Below are 27315 nucleotides of genomic sequence, written 5' to 3' on the forward strand. Positions count from 1 at the left end.
GCCCTTTTATGTTTTATGAATTATTTGATTTTTACCTTGAGAACTGCACTCCACGCAGAAGGTAAGGCCTCCATATTGTCAGCACTGATGATAATTTGATGCAAATTGAATATAAGTCACAGTACCTTATTTCTTCCTTCCATCATACTCTAAAGCTTCTAGAGTCAACAACTATCCATGTCTTCTTGTGGAATGAGTGAATGCCTCAAGCAAACAGAGTTACCTGAGGACAGAGAGCCAGTAGTCCTCACATTACAAATTACAAAAAGAAAAGAATATTGGAACAATGTGTATGGATAGAGGCTAGATTGAATTCAAATGGAAGGAGCTAAACAGCTATTAGAATGCTTCATTTTAACTAAATGTTGGGAAAGTCCCTCTTCTGAAATGAATTATTTGTGAAGGTTGTATTAATGTTTTTTAACATTTACCATTAATTCACCAGAACTATGGAAATCATGTACCAGCAACTCTTCATGCCTTCCTTCACTCTACATGAGATTAACAGGAATCCCAAACTGTTGCCCAACATTACCCTGGGATACCATATGTACAACTCCTATTCCACTGAAGAAAGGACCTTGGAGAACTACCTGTGGTGGCTGTCTGGAACAGACCAGATCATCCCTAATTACAACTGCGGAAAGGGAGGAAAGGTTGTGGCTGTCATTGGAGGAGCCACGTCAGCTCTGTCTGTTCAGATGGGGACCCTGCTTGACCTCTACCATTTACCCCAGGTGAATGAGATAGAACCTAAAAGATTATCTCTTCTTCTGTAAAACCTAGTAGTCAGAGCAGTAGTATTGGAAGTAAATGTAGCAGGAGCAGCAGCAGTAAAATAAAATGCATCTCTGTGTACCTTTAAAAATTAAAAAATTGTTTTACATATGCATTGCTTTTGATCTTCACAATAAACTCATAATGAAGATAGTCTAACTCCCCTTTACAGTGGAGAGTACTGTGACTGAGAAAACTTAAATTGTTATCATGCAGCTAGTGATTGACTGTGATACTAATTAATTCAGGTCTTCTTAGAACAGTTTAACTCTCTAATGACTGAACAAAGCTGCTGTTTTCATCCTCAAGGAAATTGAATAACTCCTGCAATATCAACCCTATTGTAAGACAAGAAGCCAGTTAGTTCTCAACTCAAGAAAGTATCTGAAAGCAAAATTAGTTATATTTGCCCATTACACAGATAACTTCAATAATGATTGGAGAAGTTAAAGTGTTTACTCAACACTACACAATTCACTGGTGGAAGAAAACTGATTAGATCTTACCATTCTTGACTTTAAATTGAATGATCTTTCAGGCTTTTACATCTCATTCTAGGAGCTTCGTTTTTCATAATCATAATATTATTAGTCCAGAAATTATTGAGATGAGAATTATTTATAAAAGGAAACTGAGCATGAGCACTGATGTATAAGGTGCTTGTTTTGGGGAGCCCTGGGAAGCCTGTCCACACAGCTGCTCTAAGAACTCCATGAGTACATTTATGAATGTACAAGAGTTTGAAAACATTCCTGACATTGTTCTCAAAGAGGAACCTAACAATTAATGGGCACAGAAGGAAAGCAGAAACATACAGTGGGAGGAACGACATTTCAGAAAGCACCTCATGTTTTCTAAACTGAAAAGCGACCTCTCTGAGAACTGTAGTTTCAGCTGCTTAGTGAACTTGGTCAATGGTGAGTCAGAGGAGTGACTGCTTTTTGTGTTCAGAAGCAAGAAGAAAATTAGGGATGATTTCATGGAGGAGAAACAATGAAAATTTAGATGGTTTCATTTAAAGGAAATGGAGGTCAGTTTGGAATATGGAACTATGCATATAAAGAGTGAAGGACTGGAAGCCTCTCTCCATTTATATCCACATTTCTTATTTTAAACCTCTCCTGATTGAACCTAACATTATTTAACTACAAATTAACCTTATTTAACTATAATTTGTTTAATGTCCAATATTTCAGATTCTATATGTAAGGTCTTTGGAGAAAAACCATTGGGATCTTTGGTGTCTCACTCACATTGAAATTATAAATAGTCCTGACCATATACTTGGAGAATAGTAAAAACAAAAACTTACAGGTTCAAAGAGCATAGGAATTAACTCTAGATGTCTTTGTGGAAACATGACTGAAGTCTCTAATTGAGGGAATCATGAGAAAGAGTTCATCTAGCATCTTTGTAGCCAGATAATAAAATAGAAGGAAGTCTGGTCTAGAGTTCCATATGGAATTATTTTCCTTTGATTCTGATCAGAGAGAATATGGCAGGATAAGTTGAATAAGTCTCCTTGGCCAATCAGGCAGCTTCTTTCCTACTGTGATGTGTGGGTATATATCTGACCCTCAGATCTGAAACACTATTTGTCATAGATAATTTGAATTTTCATCAGCCTCTAATGAAGTCCATGAATATCTGTTTTTTGTCAATGAATAAATGTTCTTGCCAAAGATTGTGGTCATGGTTAACAAATTTGGGGGCAGATGTTTTGATGTCTCATGGAGAATAAACAATACATTTCAAGGGATAAATGGAGAGACTTTCAGAGGGAAATTGTCATCTAAGATAAACTTTACAATAAAATCTAAAACTTTCTTCTAACAATAAATATGCCAGTTTGAATGAGTATATTTTACTTTAGCTCTCTCAGCAGCAGCGTGCACCTGCTCATCTGTATTTTTTTTCTCATCCAGATTACTTATGGTCCTTTTGATCCCAGTCTTGCTGACAAAGTCCAGTTTCCTTCCCTCTATCAGATGGCCCGCAAATCCTCTTCTGTTCACCGAGCAATTGTCCGCTTATTGGTCTATTTTCAATGGAACTGGATAGGCCTGATTGTCTTTGATGATATGAGAGGTGAGGAATTCCTCAGGGCAATGAGAGAGGAAATGAAGAATACAGTTTGTATGTCCTTCACAGAGAAGATCCCTCTCAGTGACAGAAAAACTAGGAAGACCTCTGAGGCCTTCAAGTCCAGGATCCTAATTTCAGAAGTCAAAGTCATTGTCATCCATGCTGACACAGATTCATTTACGATTATGAGAAACTCATCAAGATTCTTATTTCCAACCAAGAAGGTATGGATTGCCACATTTCATTCAGACACTACAACAAGAGCCTTGTACCATTATGGTTTTACTTTCCATGCTTCTCTCTTCTTTTCACACTTGATTACTCCAATACCTGGGTTTGAGAGTTTTATCTCAAATTATGTATCTTCTTTAAAAAAGAGGTTTCTTCTTCTTAAAGAATATAGGCCATCACCTTTGAAATGCTCAGATCAACCAGATATCCCAGAGCAAGATTTATATTTATCAAATGTCTCCATGGAACATTTACCTTTTTACCCTGTGGAAATGCCAACATCCACCTTGAGTTACAACATCTATAATGCTTTTTATGCTGTGGCATGGGCTCTCCATGAAATAATGATGAAAAGATCCCTGGGAAATGAAGAATCTGCATTGCCTCATCCATGGCAGGTAACATGGAAAGTGGGGTGCCTTTTTAGTGATGATTTTTTGAGTATGTATTTTAGCAAGAATTGGGACACGGGAGACATTGAAGACTTTGCAATTTCTAAAATGATTCTGATTGTATATTCCTCAATGATTTTATTGTTGGTTTCCTATATTTGTCAAATTGCATATAAAACTAAAATTAAACTTCTTTCCTAGAGTCTTAGAGATGTAAATAAGCTTACATTTTATATTCCCATTCAGTTCTGGACTTTTTTTTATCATAAATATTTGAAGACACTTTATTTCATTGGGAACCCTTTTTTTTTCCTGAAGGACTGAACTGAGGTTTTCTGGGTAGGTGATTCTTAGTTGTAAGCCAGATCCTTTTTTTTTTTTTTTTTTTGCAAATTTATCCTATTCCTATTCCAAGCACTCTGATCTTTCAATTAAGAAAATGAGGGCTCTTTTATCATCCTGACTGTAGCTCCAACATATAGATGTGCTTCTTTCTGCATCCTTGCACTATTTACTCCTTTTTTTGGAGATCTAGAATTGGGCTAAAATGTCCCTGGTGATTTCCTCTGGGGATCTTTTTCAGTAGATGATCTGTGGCTTCTTTCATACTCTATTTTACATTCATTTTCTAGAATACAAGAGAAATTTACTTGATATTTTCTTGAAAGATAGAATCCATGTTCTTTTTCATTGTAGAACTCATGTAATCTCATAATGTTAAATGGTCTCTCTTCTCTCTGTTTTCCAGTTCAGCATTTTGTATGGGGATATTGCCTATTGTTTTCCATTCTTTTTCCTTTTGGCTTTTTCTTTTATTTCGCAAGATGTCATTAAGTTCTACCTTCTTGGTTCTAATTTTTAAGGAGATATTCTCCTCAGTGTTCCTCTGTATTTCCTGTGTAATTTATCCAATTCTGATTTTTAAGGCATCTTTCTCCTCTATTGTCTTTTTCTACTTTCTTTTACATCTGTCTCATTTCTCTTCATAATTATGTCTGTACCTCCCTTCTGAAAAATTTTAAGCCTTCTGTGACTTTTAGACCAATTCTTACTTATGTTGCAGATTTAGTTGATAAAGGAGTTTTAACGTTGTTATTTTCTTCTTAGTGTGGATTTTTCATCTTCCTGTTCATCATAGTATTTTTCTATGATCAGAGCCATTTTCTGTTGTTTACCAATTTCCCCAGGTGATTATTTGACTTTACCTAGAGTAGTGCCCTGTTTCCAGGGTAAAAGAGCCAATGGCCCAAGCTTCAGGAGTTTGTACAGCTATTTTCAGAGATTCTTCAAGGGAGCTGGATATTTCACTTCTTCCAAGGTTGTCTGATCTTAGAAGAAATGTGTTTATTAATGCCATGGCCTCTCTTCTGTTCTGTGAGTAACCACAAGCACTTTTTCCTGCCCTGCAATTGTGAGGAGATCCATATTCCGCTATTGCTAAATGTTGTCATGTGCTAGTTCTCTTCCTCACTCTCAAACTGTGAGCCAGGAAGGTGCGCTCGATCTGGGTACTGGCAAAGCAACTGAGTTCTGGCCCAGTGCTTTAAAAGAGATCCTTGTAATACCTTCTGACAAGCTCTTTAACCTCTTACCATGTGTGGTCCAAGAACTCCTACAATGGCTGCCACTTCTGCTGTTTCTTGGAGTGTTGTGTATTCAGTGGCTGCTGAATTGAGCTCCTGCTTTACACCAAGTGCCTTTAATGTCACACAAATGGTTTGATAGTTAATCCTGGAGATGGGAGAAAACCACTTCAGATTATCAAGGATGGGAGAGCCATGGTCTGGCCTGAACATCAGAACAATCCCTTCCAAGGCAGGAGGGAGGGCAGAACAGGAGAGGTTTAGTCAGAGGCATCCATCAGGAGGCTGTTGCAATAATCCGGGTGTGAAGTCATAAGGATGTTCCAGGAGCAAAGAACAGGAGGGGAACATATTAGAGAGACCTTGTCAATAAATAAAATAAAGGGGGTGGGAAACAATGAGGACTTGAGTGTGAAACTGAAACTACAAACCTAGGAGATGCAGGCAACCCTGCGGGGTGTCAGAGGGTCATTTCCATGTCCCAGAAGAAATTCAGATTTGATCCCACCTGAAAATAAGAGGACGAGATTCCATAAAATCTTGTGTACAATTGCCGTTCCCTCTGGTACCGCTCGTGGATGAGCATTTCTCCTCTTTTACAGCTGCACTCCTACCTCAAGAACATCCAATTTGAGAATATTGTTGGTGAGCAGGTGTTTGTGGATGAGAACAGACGCACAGAAGCTCACTATGCCCTTATGAACTACATATACTTTGATTATGATAATGGTCATGTTCTCTACGTGGGGGACTTTATCCCAGAAGCTCAGCTCGGTCAAGATTTTACAATTTGTGCAAATGTCATAGTGTGGAACCTGTGGAGTTCAAAGGTCAGACACATTTTTAATGTTACTTGATGCTCCTAAACAGAGAAGCAATCCTTGACTTATATGGTGCACTCTCCATAATTGAAAGGTGCAGCTGGGTGGGAAAATGGCTAGACTGTAGGCCTGATTCTGTTTCACTTATCATAAATTCATGCATGTTTCCCCTCTTTTCTATGTAGCAATCCTCTTTATCATTTTTTACAGCATTATAATGCTTTATTATATTTATATACGTCTACATAGGTATATTCTTAAACACAGAGAAATTTTGTTGCATATATACATATATATGTAAATTTATATATATGTATTCACATAGATATCTATAAATATAATACCATTTCATATTCCCAATTTTTTGCCATTTCCAAAGCGGGCATGAATATATTGTAATTTGTCTTTCTTTTCAACTTATATAGGAAAGAATGAAAAAACCTTTAGCTTGTATGCAGCACAACCTAGAAGATTCAATATATAACCATAACTTTCCATTTCACATGGCTTACTTTTTCCCCAAAAAATGTATCTGTCTATCTATCAGTATGTGTGAATATGTGTGTGTGTGTGTGTGTGTGTGTGTGTGTGTGTAAAACAAAAGTATCCATGTTCTATCTTTTTGGGGAAGTAAATTGTTTATACTTGCATCTGTCCTTTGTGATTGATTTTAGAAGTGATAGCACACAAAATGACTTAGACTTCAAAAGTGTTCTTGGAAAACCATTGCTGTTATTGTTTACAGTATTTTCCTAGTTCAACTCATTTTACTTTTTGTTATTTCATGCAATTTTTACCCTGTTTTTCTAAAAATCACCCAGTTTATCATGTCTAATAGCATAACACTATTCTCTCACTGTTATATACATCACATCTTGTTTAGTCACAGTGAATAGAGCACCGATCCTGGAGCCAGGGGACCTGAGTTTACATCCAGTCTGAGTCACTGAACTGCCTAGATGTTTGGCCCTGAGCAAGTCACTTAATCCCAATTCACACACACACATACACACACACACTCTCACAACCAAGACCAAAGTCTATTAGAATTATGTTCTGTCATCTCATTGTTGAAATGAAACAAGTCCATGCCAGATGACCCTCATATAATCTTATTACTTTGTAAAATGTTCACCAGGTTCTATTCATTAGTATTAATATTACCTCTTTATCTCTGGTACTCCTCAGGAAGATTTTGTTTTCTTCCTTATCATTTTAAATTGTAACTATTTTTGCTTTTACTTGATCTAGGATCAGGACCATTACCTCTGCTTTTTATTTTTACTTCAGCTGTAGAATAATATATTGTGTTCTACTGTTTATCTTTAATCTGTAGGTATATTTTTGCTTCACATTTGTTTGTTGCAAACAACATATTGAGGATTCTGGTTTTTAATCCATTCTGCTCTCTACTTCTCTTTTCTGGGAGTGCTCACCACATTAATATTCATACTTAAGATTACTAACTCCCTATTTCCCATTAATTGATGTTTTTCCCATTATGCTTTTCTCTCTCCTTTCACTCTTTCCTTCCTCACCAGTGTTTTGCTTCTGATCCTCACATCCCACAATATGCCCTCCCCCTTTTCAGTCACTTCCCATTTTCTTTATCCCTTTCCTTCCTACTTCTGGCTATCCTTCTAATAACTTTCTTTTTTTCCTTTCCCAGTCCCATTTCTACTTCTATAGACAGTGAAAAAAGTTTCAGTATGTAATAAAATATGTAGGATTTTCCCTCTGTGAGTCCAAACCCAGATGATTAAGAGTCCACCAATGCTCATATTTCTCCCTTCTTTCCCTATATTGTAATAGGCCATGTGTGCCTCTTTGAATGACGTCATTTAGCTCATTTTACTTCCCCTTTTTCTTTTCCCATTGCAGTTGTTTTCCAGCTTTAATTTATTTTTTATATCATCACATTGATGTTAACTTATTCCTACACCTTTTGCCTAACATTCTTGCACATACAGGTCCCTTTCCCTTCTTTAAAATTTCTTTGGAATATAAGCCTAGTTGCAATACTGCTGGGTCAAAGGGTATGCACAGTTTGATAGCTTTTTGAGCATCATTCCTAATTGCTCTCCAGAATGGCTGGATGTATCCACAATTCCACCAACACTATACCAGTGTCCCAGTTTTGCCCTCCAACATTCCGCATTATCTTTCCCTGTCATTCTAGCCAATCAGACATGTGTGTAGTGGTATATCAGAGTTGTCTTAATTTGCATTTCTCTGATGAATAATGACTTGGAGCCTCTTTTCATATGGCTAGTTTCAATTTCTTCATCTGAGAATTGTCTGTTCATATCCTTTGACCATTTATCAATTGGAGAATGACTTGATTTATAAATTATAGTCATATAATAATATAATTATTATATAGTAGAGGCAATTCCCTATATATATTTATATTGGAAATGAGGCCTCTATCAGAACTTTTGACTATAAAATGTTTTCCCAGTTTATTGCTTCCCTCTAATCTTATCTGCATTAGTTTTGTTTGTACAAAAACTTTTCAATTTGATATAAACAAATTTTTCTATTTTGTTATCAATAATGATCTCTAGTTCTTCTTTGGTCATAAATTCCGTCCTCTTCCACAGGTCTGAGAAGTAAACGATCCTATGCTCTTCCAATTTCTTTATAATCTCATTCTTTATACCTAGGTCATGAACCTATTATGATCTTATTTTGGTGTATGGTCTTGAGTGTGGGTCAATGCCTAGTTTCTGCCATATTAATTTCCAAATTTCCCAGCAATTTTTGTCAAACAGTGAGTTCTTATCCCAAAATCTGGGGTCTTTGGATCTGTCAAACACTAGATTATTAAAGTTACTGGCTATTTTGTCCTTTGAACCTAACCTATTCCATTGATCAACGAGCCTATTTCCTAACCAGTACCAAATGGTTTTGGTAACCGCTGCTTTATGGTATAATTTTTGATCTGGTACAGCTAGGCCACCTTCATTTGATTTTTTTTAATTCCCTTGAAATTCTTGACCTTTTGTTTTTCTTTATGAACTTTGTTGTTATTTTTTCTAGGTCATTTAAATAGCTTTTTTGGAAGTCTAATCGGTATAGTGCTAAATAAATAGATAAGTTTAGGTAGTACTGTCATCTTCATTATATTGGCTCGCCCAATCCAAGAGCATTTAATATTTTTCCAATTGGTTAGATCTGACTTTATTTGTGTGGAAAGAGTGTTGTACTTTTACTCATATACTTTCTGATTTTCCCTTGGCAGATAGATTCCTAAATATTTTATACTGTCAGTACTTACTTTAAATGGAATTTCTCTTTGTAACTCTAACTGTTGAATTTTTTTAGTAATATATAAGAATGCTGAGGACTTATGTGGGTTTATTTTGTATCCTGCAACTTGCTAAAGGTATGGATTATTGGTAATAGCTTTTTAGTAGAATCTCTGGGATTCTCTAAGTATACTATCATATCATCAGCAAAGAGTGATAGCATGGTTTCCTCATTACCTACTCTAATTCCATTAATCTCTTTCTCAGCTCCTATGGCCAAAGCTAGCATTTCTAATACAATATTGAATAGTAATGGTGATAGTGGGCAACCTTTTTTCACTCCTGATCTTTTTGGGAATGTTTGCAGTTTATCCCCATTACATATGATGCTTACTGATAAATAGTTACTACTGATTATTTTAAGGAAAAGTCCATTTAATTCCTATACTCTCAAGTGCTTTTTAGTAGGAATGGATGTTGGATTTTATGAAATGCTTTTTCTGCATCTATTGAGAGGATCATATGGTTTTTGATAATTTGGATATTAATATGGCCAATTATCCTGATAGTTTTCCTAATATTGAACCAGCCCTGCATTCCTGGTACAAATCCTACTTGATCATGGTATATTATCCTGGAGATGTTTTCTGTAATCTTTGTGCTAATATCTTATTTAAGATTTTAGCATCAATATTCATTAGGAAAAATGGTCTATAATTTTCTTTCTCTGTTTTCAACCTAGCTGGTTTAGGTATCAGTACCAGTCTGTGTCAGAAAAGGAATTTGGTAGGACTCCTTCATTCCCTATTTTATCAAATGACTTATATAGCAGTGGGGCTAATTGTTCTTTGAATGTTTGGTAGAATTCACATGTAAATCCATCTGGTCCTGGGGATTTTTTCTTAGGGAGATGATTAATAGCTTTTAAAATTCTTTTTCTGAAATGGGACTATGGAAACAATTTACTTCCTCTCTGTTAATCTGGAAGCCATATTTTTGGAAGTGGTCATTCATTTCACTTAGGTTATCAAATTTATTGGCATAGAGTTGGGCAAAGTACCTCCTTATTGTTGCTCTAATTTCTTCTTCATTGGTGGAAAGTTTCCCCTTTTCATTTTTTAGAATAACAATTTGATTTTCCTCTTTCTTTTTTTCTAATCAGATTTGCCATAGGTTTATCAATTTTATTGGTTTTTTTTCACAAAACCAACTTATTGTTTTATTTATTAATTCAATAGTTTTTTTACTTTCAATATTATTAATTTCTCCTTTTAATTTTAGAATTTCAACCTTAGTATTTGATTGGGGGTTTTTAATTTAGTCTTTTTCTAGCTTTTGAAGTTGCAAGCACAGTTCATTGATCTTCTCTTTATTTTATTCAAGTAAGCCTCTAAAGATATAAAATTTCCCCTTATCGCTGCTTTGGCAGCATCCCACAAATTTTGGTATGATGTCTCATCATTGTCATTATCTTGAATGAAATTGTTAATTGTGTCTATAATTTGCTGTTTCACCCAATCGTTCTTTAAGATGAGATTATTTAGTTTCCAATTACTTTTTGGTCTATTTACCCCTAACTTTTTGCTGAATGTAGTTTTTATTGCATCGTGATCTGAAAAGAAAGCATTTACTATTTCTGCCTTCCTGCATTTAATTTTGAAGTTTTTATGTCCTAATATATGGTCAATTTTTGTATAGCTTCCATGAACTGCTGAGAAGAAAGTATACTCCTTTCTGTCACCATTCAGTGTTCTTCAAACATCTATCATATCTAATCCGATTCTATTTACCACTTTAATTTCTTTCTTATTTGTTTTGTGATTTGATTCTTAGTAGTATAGTAGGTTGCCACCCTACTATGCCCAGATTATGCTATTTTTTTTCTTGCCTCACTTACCCCCTTCTGTAGTATTAATCTTAAGGGTCCCACTTGCGTCACACAACTCTCCCTCTTTAGGATCCCTCCCTCCTCTCTTTGAATCCCTTCCCCTTTCTTGAAGTTTTCCCTTATGACTCATTTTCCTTTTCCCTTTTCCTCTACTACTTTTTCATGAGATGAGAGAAGATTCTCTGTAATGCAAATATGTCAGTTATTTCCTCTTTGAGCCAACACTGATGACAGTAAGATTCACAAAATGTTCCTCCCCCTCACTAAGTTCCCTCAGATATGATAGGTTTCCTTTGCCTCATCATCACATGTAGTTTCCCTCTTTTTTAACTCTCCTTTTCCCTTTTTCTGACACTAACCCCTTTGCATTTCTACTTCCCTTTTTTATGTTATATCAGTAAAATCAAATGATACATGTGGTTTTTATGTATATCCAAAACAGAAACACAGTGCTCAAGAGTTCCTTTTAACTTTTTCTACTTCTCTTGATTCCTATGGTGGGAGATCTTTTTTGTTTGTTTGTTTAAATCTGTTTTTATTTTCTTAGAAACAAATGGAATTCTTCTGTTTTATTAAATGTCCATCTTCTTCCATGGAAAAATATGCTCAGCTTAGGTGGGTAGTTTATTTTTGGCTGCATTCCAAGTTCTCTTGCCTTTCAGAATATCAGATTCCTGGCCCTTCAATCCTTTAATATGAGGCAGCCAGATCCTGAGTGACCCTTATTGTGGCACCTCGGTCTTTGAATTGTTTTTTCCTGGCTGCTTGTAATGTTTTTTCTGTAGTCTGAAAATTCTGAAATTTGGCCAAAATAGTCCTTGGAGTTTTTATTTTAGGGCCTTTTTCTGAAGATGTTCAATGAATTCTTTCAACGCCTATTTTACCTTCTGGTAAATGCCTGGGCATTTCTCTTTGATGATTTCCTGTAAAATAATATCTAGACTCTTTTTTTCATCATAATTTTCGGGTAGTCCAATGCTCCTCAAGTTATCTCTCCTAGATCTATTTTCCAGGTCTGTTGTTTTTCCAAGTAAATATTTGACATTTTTTCCCAATCTTTCATTTTTTTGATTTTGCTTGACTGATTCTTGATGTCTGAATGAATCAGTCATTTCTATTTGTTCAAGTCTGGTTCTTAGTGAGTTATTTTCTTCATTAGCTTTTTTTTATCTTCTTTTTGTAGATGTCCAATTGAGTTTTTAAGTTAGTTGTTTTGCTGTATGGAACTTTTTTTCATTGCACTAATTTTTTTTAGTGAGTTATTGTCTATTTCCAATTCACAATTTCTGTTTCCCTGAACTTCTTGGGATTTTTTACCTTTTCCCATTCACATTTCAAGAAGTTGTTTCTCTCTTGTATAGCTTCTTCTTTTTTTTTTTTAAATAACTTTTTATTGACAAAACCCATGCCAGGGTAATTTTTTACAGCATTATCCCTTGTACTCACTTCTGTTTTGATTTTTCCCCTCCCTTCCTCCACCCCTACTCCAGATGGCAAGCAGTCCTTTACATGTTGAATATATTGCAGTATATCCTACATATAATATATGTGTGCAGAACCGAACAGTTTTCTTGTTGCACAGGGAGAATTGGATTCAGGAGGTATAATTAACCTGGGAAGGAAAACAAAAATGCAAGCAGTTTATATTCATTTCCCAGTGTCCTTTCTTTGGGTGTAGCTGCTTCTGTCCAACCTTGATCAATTGAAACTGAATTAGCTATCTTTATCGAAGAGATCCACTTCCATCAGAATACATCCTCAAATAGTATCGTTGTGGAGGTATATAATGATCTCCTGGTTTTGCTCAATTCACTTAGCATCAGTTCATGTAAGTCTTGCCAGTCCTCTCGGTATTCATCCCGCTGGTCATTCCTTACAGAACAACAATATACCATAATGTTCATATACCATAATTAACTCAACCATTCTCCAGTTGATGGGCATCCATTCATTTTTCAGTTTCTAGGCACTCTTGTATAGCTTCTCTTTCCTTTCCCCATTTTTCTTCTAGTTCTCTTAAACTTTTTAGTAGTCTCTTCTAGGAAAGCCTTTTGTGTTGGGGACCAACAATTGTCTTGGGACTGTCTGGAATTAGTCTCTTCAGGGTTGAAAAGCTGCTCTCTTCCTGTATAGAAGCTATTGGTTAGCCTTTTAATTTTTTTTACTCATTTTTTAAAGCCTGTGGGATCTGCCTTCAGGGGCAGGAGGTTACCAGCTTCCTCTGCAGAGCAGTGATAGGTGTATAGATTGGTAGCTGTCCTGCCAACTGGCTACAAAGAGCAGCAAGGTACTGGAGTGCTCTGGGAAAGAGTTCCCCACCCAGGAATAACTCAGGCATTCAGGGCTGAGCTGGGAAAGTGCCCTGCAAAGAATCCACGTTGGGGACAAACTGCAACCATTCCCAATAAGATCAGGAGTAAAACAAGGTTGCCCACTATCATCGTTACTATTTAATATTGTATTAGAAATGCTAGCTTTGGCAATAAGAGTTGAGAAAGAGATTAATGGAATAAGAATAGGCAATGAGGAAACCAAATTATCACTCTTTGCTGATGATATGATGGTATACTTAGAGAACCCCAGAGATTCTACCAAAAAGTTATTAGAAACAATCTACACCTTCAGCAAAGTTGCAGGATATAAAATAAACCAACATAAGTCATCAGCATTTTTATATATCACTAACAAAACCCAACTGTTAGAGTTACAAAAAGAATTCCATTTAAAGTAACTACTGATTGTATAAAATATTTAGGAATCTATCTGCCAAGGGAAAATCAGAAACTTTATGAGCAAAACTACAAAACACTTTCCACACAAATTAAGTCTGATCTAACCAACTGGAAAAATATTAAATGCTCTTGGATTGGGCGAGCAAATATAATAAAGATGACAATACTACCTAAATTAATCTATTTATTTAGCCCTATACCAATCAGACTCCCAAAAAACTCCTTTGATGAATTAGAAAAAATAACAACAAAATTCATATGGAAAAACAAAAGGTCAAGAATTTCAAGGGAATTAATGAAAAAAAAAAATCAAATGAAGGTGGCCTAGCTGTACCAGATCTAAAATTATATTATAAAGCAGCAGTTACTAAAACCATCTCCCTATTGGCTAAGAAATAGACTAGTTGATCAGTGGAATAGGTTAGGTTCAAAGGACAAAACAGCCAATAACTTTAATAATATAGTGTTTGACAAACCCAAAGACACCAGTTTTTGGGATAAGAATGCTTTATTTGACAAAAATTGCTGGGAAAATTGGAAATCAGTATGGCAGAAACTAGGCGTTGACCCACACTTAACACTGTACACCAAGATTAGGTTAAAATGGGTTCATGACCTAGTCATAAAGAATGAGATTATAAATAAATTGGAAGAGCATAGGATAGTTTACCTCGCAGACCTGTGGAAGAGGGAGGAATTTATGACCAAAGAAGAACTAGAAATCACTATTGACCACAAAATAGAAAATTTTGGTTATATCAAATTGAAAAGCTTTTTTACAAACAAAACAAATGCAGACAAGATTAGAAAAGAAACAATAAACTGGGAAAACATTTTTACAATCAAAGGTTCTGATAAAGGCCTCATTTCCAAAATATATAGAGAATTGACTCTAATCTGTAAGAAATCAAACCATTCTCCAATTGATAAATGGTCAAAGGATATGAACAGACAATTCTCAGATGAAGAAATTGAAACTATTTATAGACATATGAAAATATGCTCCAAATCATTATTAATCAGAGAAATGCAAATTAAGACAACTCTGAGATATCACTACACACCTGTCAGATTGGCTAGAATGACAGGGAAAGATAATGGGGAATGTTGGAGGGGATGTGGGAAAACAGGGACACTGATCCATTGTTGGTGGAATTGTGAACACATCCAGCTATTCTGGAGAGCAATTTGGAACTAGGCTCAAAAAGTTATCAAACTGTGCATACCCTTTGATCCAGCAGTATTTCTACTGGGCTTATACCCCAAAGAGATACTAAAGAAAGGAAAGGGACCTGTATGTGCCAAAATGTTTGTGGCAGCCCTGTTTGTAGTGGCTAGAAGCTGGAAAATGAAAGGATGTCCATCCATTGGAAAATGGTTGAGTAAATTGTGGTATATGAATGTTATGGAATATTATTGTTCTGTAAGGAATGACCAGCAGGATGAATACAGAGAGGACTGGTGAGACTTACATGAACTGATGCTAAGTGAAATGAGCAGAAACAGGAGATCACTATATACCTCAACAACGATATGTTTGAGGACGTATTCTGATGGAAGTGGATCTCTTCGATAAAGAGAGCTTTAATTGATCAAAGATGGACAGAAGCAGCTACACCCAGAGAAAGAACACTGGGAAATGAATATAAACTGCTTGCATTTTTGTTTTTCTTCCCGGGTTATTTATACCTTCTGAATTCAATTCTCCCTGTGCAACAAGAAAACTGTTTGGTTCTGCACACATATATTGTATCTAGGATATACTGTAACTGTAACCCATTCAATATGTAAAGGACTGCTTGCCATCTGGGGGAAGGGGTGGAGGGAGGGAGGGGAAAAATCAGAATAGAAGTGAATGCAAGGGATAATGCTATAAAAAATTACCCTGGCATGCGTTCTATCAATAAAAAGTTATTAAAAAAGAAAAGAACCCCCGTTGTGTGGGATAACAACTGCTCTGGGGCTAGATGCTGAGCAGTGAGATTTTCACTACCCCAAGCTAAAGCCTACCCTGGGGCTGTGGGTATGAGGGGCTGAGCAGTGGATAGCCTTGCAGGGACCAGAAGTGTCACTGCCCAGGGAAGCACAATTGGCTGTGCAAGTTCTATTGCCCCAGCCGGAGCCCCCACTGTGCAGATTAGAGGCTGCCCCGGGCTGTGCCCCCTGCCTTGCAGATTTGTAACTGTCCCCGCAAAAGCCCTGTACTGCGGGATGTGGCTGCGTGGCTGTGTAATGGGTCTGCCTGAGTCACTTCTGGTTTTGAGTAGTTCTAGCCAGATCTTGTTAGGTTCTGGCATTTTTTAGAGTACCCTCTGTTACAGGCTTTAATTTCTCTGCCAGTTTACTGCTTTGTAATCAAGAAAGAGCAGTTAGCCTATAGCAGAGTCATCTCTATAACTTCTATAGCCACAGAAAGCACCCCCACCCCTGGTCTGCTCAGGATGCTAGTCTCTCCCTGCCTGTGCTTGTCTGTTCCTGGCCCCTCAGGACAAACCTTTCCTGCTGATCTTCCAGATTATCTTCGGCTGGTAAATTGTGTGCTTCTAATCTTCATGAATTTTAGCAGTCAAGAGCTATTTTTGAGACTGAATTTAATACTTGGCTGTGAGGGGATGAGAAGGGCTTAGAAAGTCACATGTGCCTTCTCCAACATCTTGGCTTTATCCCCCCCCCTCCCATTCCAATATATCTTAATCTGAAAAATTACATTCCAAATATTTCTGAGTTATGTCACTCCAAAATCCCATCAGGCACTTGAACTACAAAAAGTGTTATTTTTGCTTTTACACTGAGTACACCAATTCCTTCCATTTCTCTTTCATCACTTATTACTGAAGAAAACTGTTCCAGTACACTAGTGCATAATACTGTTGTTAGTGGACATCCTTGTTTAAGTCTTGATCTTATTAGGAATACTTCTAAGAAATCAAAATTCATATTACCTTGGAATTGCCCTTGCAGTACAATGACCCTGCCCAAGGAGAAGCTTCAGGGTCTTGTCGAGATATCTCCCAAATCTATGACTGAGCCTGGGAAAGTCAACTTCTCTGTAATTAGCCAATACATGGACTATCTTATAAATGTCCAGGGTGTGAAATACTTTTGTGTGAAGGTTCTGTAGGAGAAGGTCTGTCACTGAGTGTTGCAGAAGAGTGGGTGACGAATGGAAAGAATAACTTGGAAAGAATGTGATCATTCATATACATTCCTAATTATGTACCTGTGGAGGGGGTTATCCAATCCAGAATGTCCAAAAACAGCTGTGTTTTCTTCACAAACATAAATAGCTGTCAGTTAAAAATGTTTATTCCAGTCTCCTGTCACTGTCTTAGGTACCCTCTGCTGTATGTAGTGCCAGTTGTCCTGCTGGATACAAGAAGTCACTTTTGGAGGGGAAGCCTCCTTGTTGCTTTAGTTGCTCCCCATGCTTAGAAGGAGAAATCTCCAATTATATAGGTGAGTTACTGCAAGGAGCTTGCATCTCATGGCCCCTGCTAGTAAAAAACAAAACAAAACAAAACAAAAAAAAAAAAAAACTAAGAGCATATTCTTTGTCTCAATTTTACAGAAATGTCATGGGCTCTGTAAATAAATATATGAGCCTGAGAAAGAGCAGAAGCTAAGATAAAGATTGAAAACAAGATTCCTATTATCACCACTATTATGAATATTTGTACTAGAAATGTTTCTTTTAACAATAAGAGATCAAAGTGAAATTAAAGTAATTATTGTATGCAATGAAAAACACTAGTATCACTCTTTGAAGGAGATATGGTATGTTTACATAATCCTTGAAAATGAACTAAAACTACTTGAAACAATGAACATTTTCAAGACAATTGGTGGATAGAAAACAAACCCACATATATCACTGCCATTTGCATGTTATCAACAAAGTGCCAGGCATGAGAAATAGAAAGAGAAATCCCAGGTAAGTGTAAACAAGACAAAATATGTGGAAGTCTCCTTGCCAAGAAAAAGCCAAGAACTGTACAAACACAATGACATGGCAAAATTTTCCTGCTGCACAATGAGAAAGATAATATATAGGAAGAAATTATTCATCATCTTATTTCTTTGATGAACTGCAATCACTTGCCCTTTTACTCCAAGATAGTGTGTCATGGATATACACAAAGGTAAAGATTAAAAACAATATATACAAGGGTCTATATGTTTATATGTATATATGTAAAAGTAGAGGTGTCCATATTTATGTATGCACATATATGTAAATATATATGTTTATAGATTAGGGAGTAAGACAGATGTCTTTGCAAGAAACAGAAAGGGAGAAACAGATATTGAGAGACAAAGGCAGAGTTAGAAATAAAAAGAAATGAATAGATAGCAATAGAAACAAAAATATTGAGATGGAGAAGGCAAAAAAAAACTTTAAAGAAAGTTACCTAATGGGGGAGTTGTATTCCATACATTAGAGACCGCAGACTTTTCTGTAACTTATGGGTCTGGTTTCAGCGGAAAATTTTCCCAAACACTGACCAAGAGCTGAAAACTAGCAGGGTCTTTCAGAGATCGTGGTTCATGTCCCATAAGAAACCCAGAGCCATGAGCTGACTCTGTAAGCTCCAAAGGAGCCATCCAAAAGCTATTATCCCTTTCTACTGATGATCCAATATTGCCTTTCCCTATTTCATTGTTCTAATGCTTCATGGTATTGAACAATATAGAAACAAAAAAGTCAGACATAGTGAGGAATGCTAATCAAATTGGCCTTTTCCCCCTGACATTATTATAATCAACACAGTTGAAAGCGGGGGTAGCCCTGGGACTGAACCTGTGTCTTGACTGTTAGAGGGAACTCCTGCAGCAGGATCAATCTCTACTAAGAAGGTCAGGTATTTAGCTGGGCCTTGTTTTCTGGGAGATACCAAAACCATTGTGGAGCAGAGTGACTTCCACAGTATTAAAAGTGCATCTGCCCCTTCATGGCCATCACCTGTTTTCATCACACTGCCCATGGAGTGACATCAGATAAGTAATCAGCTCAGGAGGTTAAGAAATGAGACATGGGATAAGGAAATCACCACGTGGGTCACAGGGCTTGAGGAGTCAACACTGCATCCCAAGCTCCAAGCAGAATGGATGCTGCCATGGCTTATTCAATAGCATTTCATTTGTGCCTGGCTTTATGTGATTTTGAATCTAAGAGAGAAGGCAAAAGAGGAAACCAGAGAACAGGCTGCTTCAATGAGAAGATCCTCTAATTTGTACAAAATTTAGATGATCCCTTAATCTCATCTGCTGCCTTAGTGGGGCACACATGGTTCTCTCCCCTGCAATGAGGGCAAACTCTTGATTTAGTGATGAGAAGGATGAGGATGATGGTGATAAAGTTATAAGAACCATATAAATTGAGGCTCAAATTTGTGCTACATATGTTCTCTTTCATTTGATGCTCATAATAACCTTATAAAGGTGGTGTAATTATTATCCTTATTTCTCTGAAAGGAACACAAAGACAGACTCAAGGATATTATCTCCCTAGAGTCACATAACATTTTTTTTTTCTGAGGCAGGATGTAAACTCTGACTTCAAGTCCTATTCGCATTCAAGTAGCCATTTACTTCCTGATAGAGCACAGTCAAATTGAAACAGTTAATGGTAATTTGTGACATAACTAGCATTTCTCTTTGGATTTTCACTGCAGATGTGACAGGGGCAATAAAAGATTTGTGAAGATTACAGAGAAAGAGGGAGAATCGATGAGGAGGAAAAAACAATTTTTAGGCACCAGAGAGACTGCTGATAGCAAGTATGATTCTAGTGTGTCATTGAAGCATTCTAGATGCTAAATTCAGGTCTCATGGATTCGAAAGCTACAGTTAAAATAAGGTCAATCCAATATTCCAAATAGTAGTGAAAAAATCCAACTGAGTATCCAAAGAGAATTTTTCTCTTTAATTAATTGAGAAAATGAAGGTATTAACGGGTTATCATTTTCACTATTGAACATATCCTGGAAAGGCTTCATTTCTCTTGGGATGGATAAAAGGAACACTTCCAAAAAAAAAGAAACAGGTTTTCTGTAAGAAACTTGCCATTATTTAATAAGTCATTAATCAGTCAATCAATAGTCATTTAGTGTGAGAAGAACTTGGTCATAAATAATGAGATAGAGTGATAAAAAGGAAGTGAATCCTTCATTCAGGGAGATTCTATTCCAACTGAGGAGACAAGAATATACACATTCTCTGTATCTACCAAGGGAATGTTTAAAATTCATATAAATCGGTTGTGGAAAGGTGTAAACTGGAAGCTGGAAAGAATGAGGAAGTATTGAGACAGGCAGCTCTTCAACTTGAGTTGTTGCCCAACACAACACAGAAGTAATCTGGATATTTGATAGGAAAGGGCTCCACTGTCTAAGCTTATTGTCCTTAGTGGTTAGGTTAAGAAAAAAAGGTGACATCACTTACATAAAAGGAAGAAAGAGAACTTGAACCAAAGCCAACAGAGATCAAGGGCATGAATAGATTTGATCGGGCCAGTGTACCAAGTAACTTACCAGTGACTGTGTCATCCAGTAAAGAGAGAATGGGGTTCTGCAGAAGCAGAAGGAATTGCTGCAGGTTTCGGGATGATTTCCTACTGTGGGAATGAAGAGAAATATTTTAATCTATACGTTAAGTCCTTGTTTGTCTCCTGTAGATGCAGAGCAGTGTAAGAAGTGCCCAGAGGATGAATATCCCAATGAGCAGAGAGATCACTGCCTCCCCAAGATGGTAACCTTCTTGGCTGTGAATGAACCCTGGGGAAAGGCAGTGACAGCTGTAGCTGTTTCACTCTCATTGCTCACTGCCCTGGTTCTGTGGGTCTTTGTGAAGTTCCAAGACACTCCTATAGTCCAAGCCAATAACAGGAACCTCAGCTACCTGCTCCTCACCTCCCTTTCCTTCTGCTTCCTCTGCTCCTTGCTCTTCGTGGGCCGTCCCACCACTGCTTCCTGCCTTTTCCGACAAACAGTATTTGCAGTTTTGTTCACAGTGGCTATTTCCTCCATTCTGGCCAAAACCATCATAGTAGTTCTGGCTTTCAGGGTTACAAGGCCAGGGAGCAGGATGGGGATGTTCCTTCATCCCAGAGTGCCCTACTGTGTGGTTCTCATCTGCTCCGGAATCCAAGGGCTTTTCTGTGCCATCTGGTTGGGGACCCATCCCCCCTTTCCAGAGGCAGACACACGCTCTGAATCCAGGTACATCATCCTCACATGTAACAAGGGCTCCGCCTTTGCATTTTACTGTGTCCTGGGCTACATGGGCTTTCTGGCCCTGGGCAGCTTCACCATAGCCTTCCTGGCCAGGAACCTGCCCGATGCCTTCAACGAAGCCAAGTTCATCACGTTCACCATGCTGGTGTTTTGCAGCGTCTGGGTCTCTTTCCTCCCCACATATCAGAGCTCCAAAGGGAAAGCCGTGATGATCGTTGAAATCTTCTCCATCTTGGCCTCCAGTGCCGGGTTACTGGGCTGCATTTTTATTCCCAAATGTTTTGCAATTCTCCTGATATTGTGGGAAAATAGCACAAAACAGAACAAGAATCAAAGGAGTTCCAGGAGCAAGAATTCTTCTTCTTTTTTTAGTGTGATATCTTTATTTTCCCCTTTCCATATAAAACAATATTTTTAACTTTTTAAAAAGGTTTGCCTTCCACATTCTCTCTCTTTTTCCCCATCCCCAGAACCACTGAGATACCACACATGCAGTTACACAAAATATTTATAGAAATGCCTTGCTGAGAAATATACATGCATCATTCCTTGGGTTAATAAAAAGAACTCCTAAAAATAAAATTTTTACAAACTTTTTAACATCCAACAGTTTCATCATAAAGATCTTCAGAACAGTTTTGGACCATTTTGTTGTTGAAAAAGCAAAGTTATTCACAGGTGACCAATCCACTCTATTGCTTGACTTTGTACACATTACATTTCAGTTTTCATATGTTCATGTATCTTTCCAGATTTTTCTGGTCATCATAGTTACGAATCATCAAAGTATTCCGTCATAATTACATACCACAATTTCTTCAGCCATTCTCCATTTCATGAGAATTCCCTCAATATCCAATTCTTTCCCCAAAACAGAGGTGATATCAATATTTTTGTTCATATATTTCCTTTTCCTTTTTTTCTTAATCCCTTTTAGGTTTCAAGCCATGTCATGTTAGTTTTAGGTGGATGAATTTGTCTAATTTTATAGTCTTTTCAACATATATCATACATTTTTATCAATATCAGTTGGGAACTAGCTCATATTTTAATACTTTTCATTCCTTTATCTATACATTTGAGAAGAGCTGTTTGTAGCAAAGAACATTGCTTCAAAATTGTTTCCATAATGACTATTGCTAATTATATTTTCCCTGATTATTCTATTTTGTTTTTTTTTCAATTTATCCCTCATGAAAGGGTTTTACTTTTCATCACACATTTCACAATATTCCTTCTCTTTTCTCACCCTAGCCCCTGCTCTTGTTCTTTTAATGTTTTACTACTTTGCAAAATAATATAGATTTCTCTATCAGTGTTGAGTGTGTATGTTATTTCGTCTTAGAGCCAATTCGAATGAGTATAATATTCACTCTCTCTCTCTCCCCTCTTCCTTCCCCTCTACTAAATGCTTTATGTTGCCTTTTTAATAGGAGATAATTTATGTCATCCTCCTTCTCCCTTTCCCTTTCTCCCAACACATTCCACCAAACCTTTAATTTAATGTAATTTCTTTCATAAAGTATTCTTTCACATTCATATTCAATGCACACCTATGCACTCTGTCTATATATGCTCCTTCTAACTTCCCTATTAATGGGAAATTTCTCATGAATTACAAGGATCATCCTCCCATGCACAAAAGTAAACAAATTAATCAGGTTAAGTCCCTTATGATTTCCATTTCCTGATTAACCACTTGTGTTTCTCCTGAATTCTATATTTGAAAATCAAAATTTTTGTTCAGCTCTGGTCTTTTCATGACATATACTTGGAATTCCTCTATTTCACTGAGCTCCTACCTTTTTTGTTCGAATCCCTACAAAGTATTAACTCATTAGAGTTAGAGATAGAGATAATAATTATCTACTTTAGCATGGTTTAGTATGATTGATCTGATCCTACGAGGAGATGTTATGGGCCAGAACTTGAAACAAGGTACTAAGTGGAACTGAGTAGACAATGTTTAAATCTAGTTTAACATTGATTCAATCATACAACAAATAAAGATTTCCTGATATAATGATTGGTGTGTACTCAGTGAACAGCATATAACCAAGAAGCTCTCAGGGCCAAAGAGCACTCTGGGAGATACAGAAGTCCACAAGCCCACTCTCGGAGGCTGTTGGAATCTTTACAAACTGCTAACTAATTAGAGTTGATCTAATCTTACAAGAAGATGTTTTGGGCAGAACCTGAAACAAGGTACTAAGTAGAACTAATTAATACAAGGCTTGTGTTCACACCTTTACTCATTGGAGTTCACAAGTCTGCCAGCTTCACAAAGTAAACTTTCTAACTTCAAGGGAGTTCACACCTCCCTTAAAGCTCTTTGGGCCAGAGAGCACTATGGGAGAAAACCCATAATCCCATTCTCTCAGAAGATTCACATATAAGGCCAATGAGGAGAGAGAGCTATTCCAGAATACATTTTCCTCTTGGCTGGCTGGTCGCAGAGGAGAGTTCAGCTGGACTCGAGAGGAGTGACTCTGGTGCAGACAGAGAGCACTTTGACGGATTTCAGCGGAATTACACCAGAACCCTCTTTCCGAGGCAAGGCAGAATATATTCCACTTGGCTGGCTGGTGGCAGATGAAGAGTTTTCAGAGGATAAAGCTACGAGTGGAGAGTTCAGTGGACAACCAGATTCATCTTCATCTCACACCACTGTAGTTGGTGGCTGGGCTCCTGCACTTCCCCCACTGAGAACAAGCTGGTCTGAAAGACTCACCAGAAAGCTAGCCGAGCACCAAGTGAAGGAGACAAGAGATTCATTCCATCTCTGTGCTGGTTGGAGGCTAAAGGACAAAACCCTTAGATTTGGAGACATTCGGAGGGCTCTAAGCTAAACCGGCTGTGAGAAAAACAAGAACTCCAACATTTGAACTCCAACAGGAGGCAAAGTCAGATTCATTCCATCTTCCACCTTTGTGCTGGCTGGAGGCTGAAGAAAGCAGAGGAGTTCTTGGAATCAAGCAGAGAGATAGGTCTTTAAGAATCTGAACTGAAACTAAGGCTGCCTCCAGAAAACCTCCCCAAGAAACCTGCTCCCACACAGAACCATCATTTATATTATAAAAAGGAAGAGAACACCACACTTTTTCCTGAAGGACCATCATCAGTTTTACTGGGCAGGCGATTCCTGGTTACGATCCTAGTTCCTTTGCTCTCCAGAAATTCATATTCCAAATACTCTGATCCTTTAAAGAAGTGACAAAATCTTGTGTATCCTGACTGTCTTCTCACTATCCTTGAATTCTTTCTTTCTAGATATTTGCAATAAAAGTTCTGGAATTTGACAACCTTAATTCTGGACATTTCCTTCTTGAAGTCTTCAGATGGTGATCAATGCGTTCATTCCATTTCTCTTTTATCCTCTAGAATACAAAGAGTTTTCCTCGATAATATCTTACCAGAAGATGACTAGGAAGTCTCTGCTGGATCATTATTTTTCCAGTGAGATTTATCACATTGTTTTCTACTTTTTCGTTATATAAATTTCAATTGATTGTATCTAGATTTCTCATAAAGGCATTAGCTTCCATTATACGTTATATTTCTGCCAACACAGCAGCAGATCCAGAATTATTGCTCCTTGTTTGCTGGCATCAATCGAGGGCTAGGACTTTGCTTATTTGATCTATACCACGCCTGAGCTCCTATCTCACAATAGACCTTTCCTCATGGGAAGTTGTCTTACTTTAGTCCATTTTTTTTGCTGAGTAATAACACTCTAAAATGTATTTATCATCATTTTAAAGGAATTTGGAGCATTTGCTGTGAAACCTGAAGTGAGTTCATTCTTTATTCAGCCTTCGGAGCTCTATTTCCCAGATGGTTTGGGGAGTATAGAATAGTGTTTTTTTTCCCTTTCTTTCTTTCTTTTATTTTTTTTCTTTATTAAAGCTTGTTATTGTTTAAAAACATATGCATAGGCAATTCTTCAACATTGACCCTGACAAAACCTTATGTTCCAATTTCCCTCCCTTTCTTCATCCCTTCCCTGAGATGGCAAATAGTCCAGTATATGTTAAAGATGGTAGAAATATAGAGCAAATTCAATATGTTCATACATATTTATACAATAATCTTGCTGTGTAAGAAAAATCAAATGAAACCAGAAAAAAATTATAGACAAAACAAAATGCAAGCAAACAACAACAAAAAAGTCAAAAAGGTTTTGTTGTGAACCACACACAGTTCCCACAGTCTTCTCTCTGGTTGTAGATGGCTCTCTTTATCATTAAACCACTGGATCTGGTCTGAAGCATCTCATTGTTGAAGAGAGCCACCTCCTCCTGAATTGATCATCATACAACCATGTTGTTGCGTGTACAATGATCTACTGGTTCTGCTCTTTTCACTCAGCATCAGTTCATGTCAGTCTCTCCAAGCCTCTCTGAAATCGTCTTGCTGGACATTTGTTATAGATCAATAATTAGAATAGAATTTCTGGGAGTATTTTGGGGAATAACCAGCTTGAAGAATGTAATAGGAACAAGGCCATCATGAAGTACACAATTTAGGACTCTGTTACAATAAGTAAACTGTTACCACTAATTGCTACAAGTTATGATTGTTACAATAGGCAGACTGACTGCTAATTACTGTTTAATGTTCAAGTCAAGTGGCAAGGAAGAGCAGGATGTATATCTGTAATCTTGAAATATTCACTAAGTAACCTGAACACTCTAGTGTTCTTGCGATATTAGCTTAGAGAAAATATAGACCCTGGCTCTCAGATCAATAAATAGAATGCTTAGATGGTACCTGGCTGGCTCCTGTACTTTCCTTTCCACTCTCATCCTATTTGGGGGAGTGGGAGCAGCATCCATACTGGCACTCAACTAGACAGGGACCTGAATGCCATTGCAAAGGAGAGTGACCTGTTGGTGAGCTCAGGGATTAAGGTAAGAAGGGAAATTAGTTTATATCTCCAAGCAAACATAAGAATTAGGTGGAAGTAAAATTGAGTTTTATATCATTGATATTGATATAGTGCACATATTGAATAAAAATGGGGCAAAAAACAATCAGGTGACAGGGACTGAGAATGTTATCAGAAAGTCTTAAAGAAGCTAGTAAAGGAGAAAGAATTGGAAACTACTCCAGGACAATTACAAGAATTTTTTGAGGGTGTAGAAAAATGCTGTCCTTGGTTTTCAAAAGAAGGAACAATCCATGGGGAAAAATGGAAGACAGAGGGAAAATCAATGAGTGAATAATTTAGAGAAACAGGGCCAGGAGTTTTTCAGGATTTTATATTTTTTATTTGAAATATTTTGAAAATCTCTCCTCTGCCTCCAGAGGGAGTTCTATTAAGTACCAGAGTGCTTAAAGTATGTCTGTCTGCTAGTACTGTGGAGGAAGAAGACACGGCCCAAGCTATAGAATGTTTAAATGTTAACAAGAAAGAACAGTTCACAGAACCTACAGATCCCTGCTTAGAGGCTTCTCCTAAATACAGATCTGAAGGGAAACTAAATTCTTACAGAAATGAATCAAATAGGTGAGTTCAAGAGGCAATTAAGAGAGACAAAGAAAGGAGAGAAGACACCCCTTTAGAAATGCAGTTAGCTTTGCCAGTTATTGAAACCCTCAATCCTAGTAATCCAGGACAAAATAGAGAAGATCAAGCTATTGACTTGTAGTTACTGCAATTGTTGCATCAGGCTGCTTCCAGTTATGCTTCCAATAGTCCAAATCATATTCTATCACTGATGGGGAGATAGCCCAAATTTTACTGAAACAACTTGCCCTTGAAAATGCTAATGCAGATTGTAAAAATACATTATCTGGGGAAAAACCAAAAATGTCTTCAGCAGAAATGCTCCAAAGGTGTCAGAATGCTGGAATTTCTTTCAACCCCAGTAATGACCGCTGTGTTAAATAAGAATGAATCACAATCTGAGAACTTTTCAGAATTTCACAGATGCTCTAACTGTGCACAATGGGGTCATATAAAGACAAATTGTACTACACAAAAGGTTGCACCACATAGCAATTCAGCAGAAAAACTTTTAACTTTATGTCCCAAATGCTGGAAGGGCCGACAATTGGCTTCTGAATGTCCCTCTCAGAATAACAGGCAAGGGAATCAGATCTCGGAAACTCTCATCAGGCCCAACTCTTGGAATAAATAAAAGCAATACTTCAAAAAAAAAAAAAACCGGTTTTCTATAAGACACTTGCCGGCTATTTAATAAGCCATTAATCAGTCAATCAATAGTCATTTAATATGAGAAGAACTTTTTCATAAATAAAGGGTTAGAGTGATAAAAAGGAAATGAATCCTTCATTCACGGAGCTCCTATTCCAACAGA

General features: G+C 37.1%; 1 protein-coding gene across 1 annotated transcript in view; it reads left to right on the forward strand.

The window, feature by feature from the left end:
* Positions 1 to 359: 359 nt before the first annotated feature.
* LOC127548967 (vomeronasal type-2 receptor 26-like) overlaps positions 360 to 27315 on the forward strand; it is a 31726-nt gene continuing 4770 nt past the window's right edge. The window contains exons 1-5 of the mRNA XM_051976665.1: positions 360 to 737; positions 2703 to 3653; positions 5671 to 5842; positions 20434 to 21241; positions 25812 to 25902. Of these exons, the coding sequence (XP_051832625.1) occupies positions 450 to 737; positions 2703 to 3653; positions 5671 to 5842; positions 20434 to 21241; positions 25812 to 25902 (2310 nt within the window). The 5' untranslated portion in view covers positions 360 to 449. The remainder of the gene's footprint in view (positions 738 to 2702; positions 3654 to 5670; positions 5843 to 20433; positions 21242 to 25811; positions 25903 to 27315) is intronic.

Source organism: Antechinus flavipes, chromosome 1, assembly GCF_016432865.1.
Source record: "Antechinus flavipes isolate AdamAnt ecotype Samford, QLD, Australia chromosome 1, AdamAnt_v2, whole genome shotgun sequence".
In the NCBI taxonomy this organism is placed as follows: domain Eukaryota; kingdom Metazoa; phylum Chordata; class Mammalia; order Dasyuromorphia; family Dasyuridae; genus Antechinus; species Antechinus flavipes.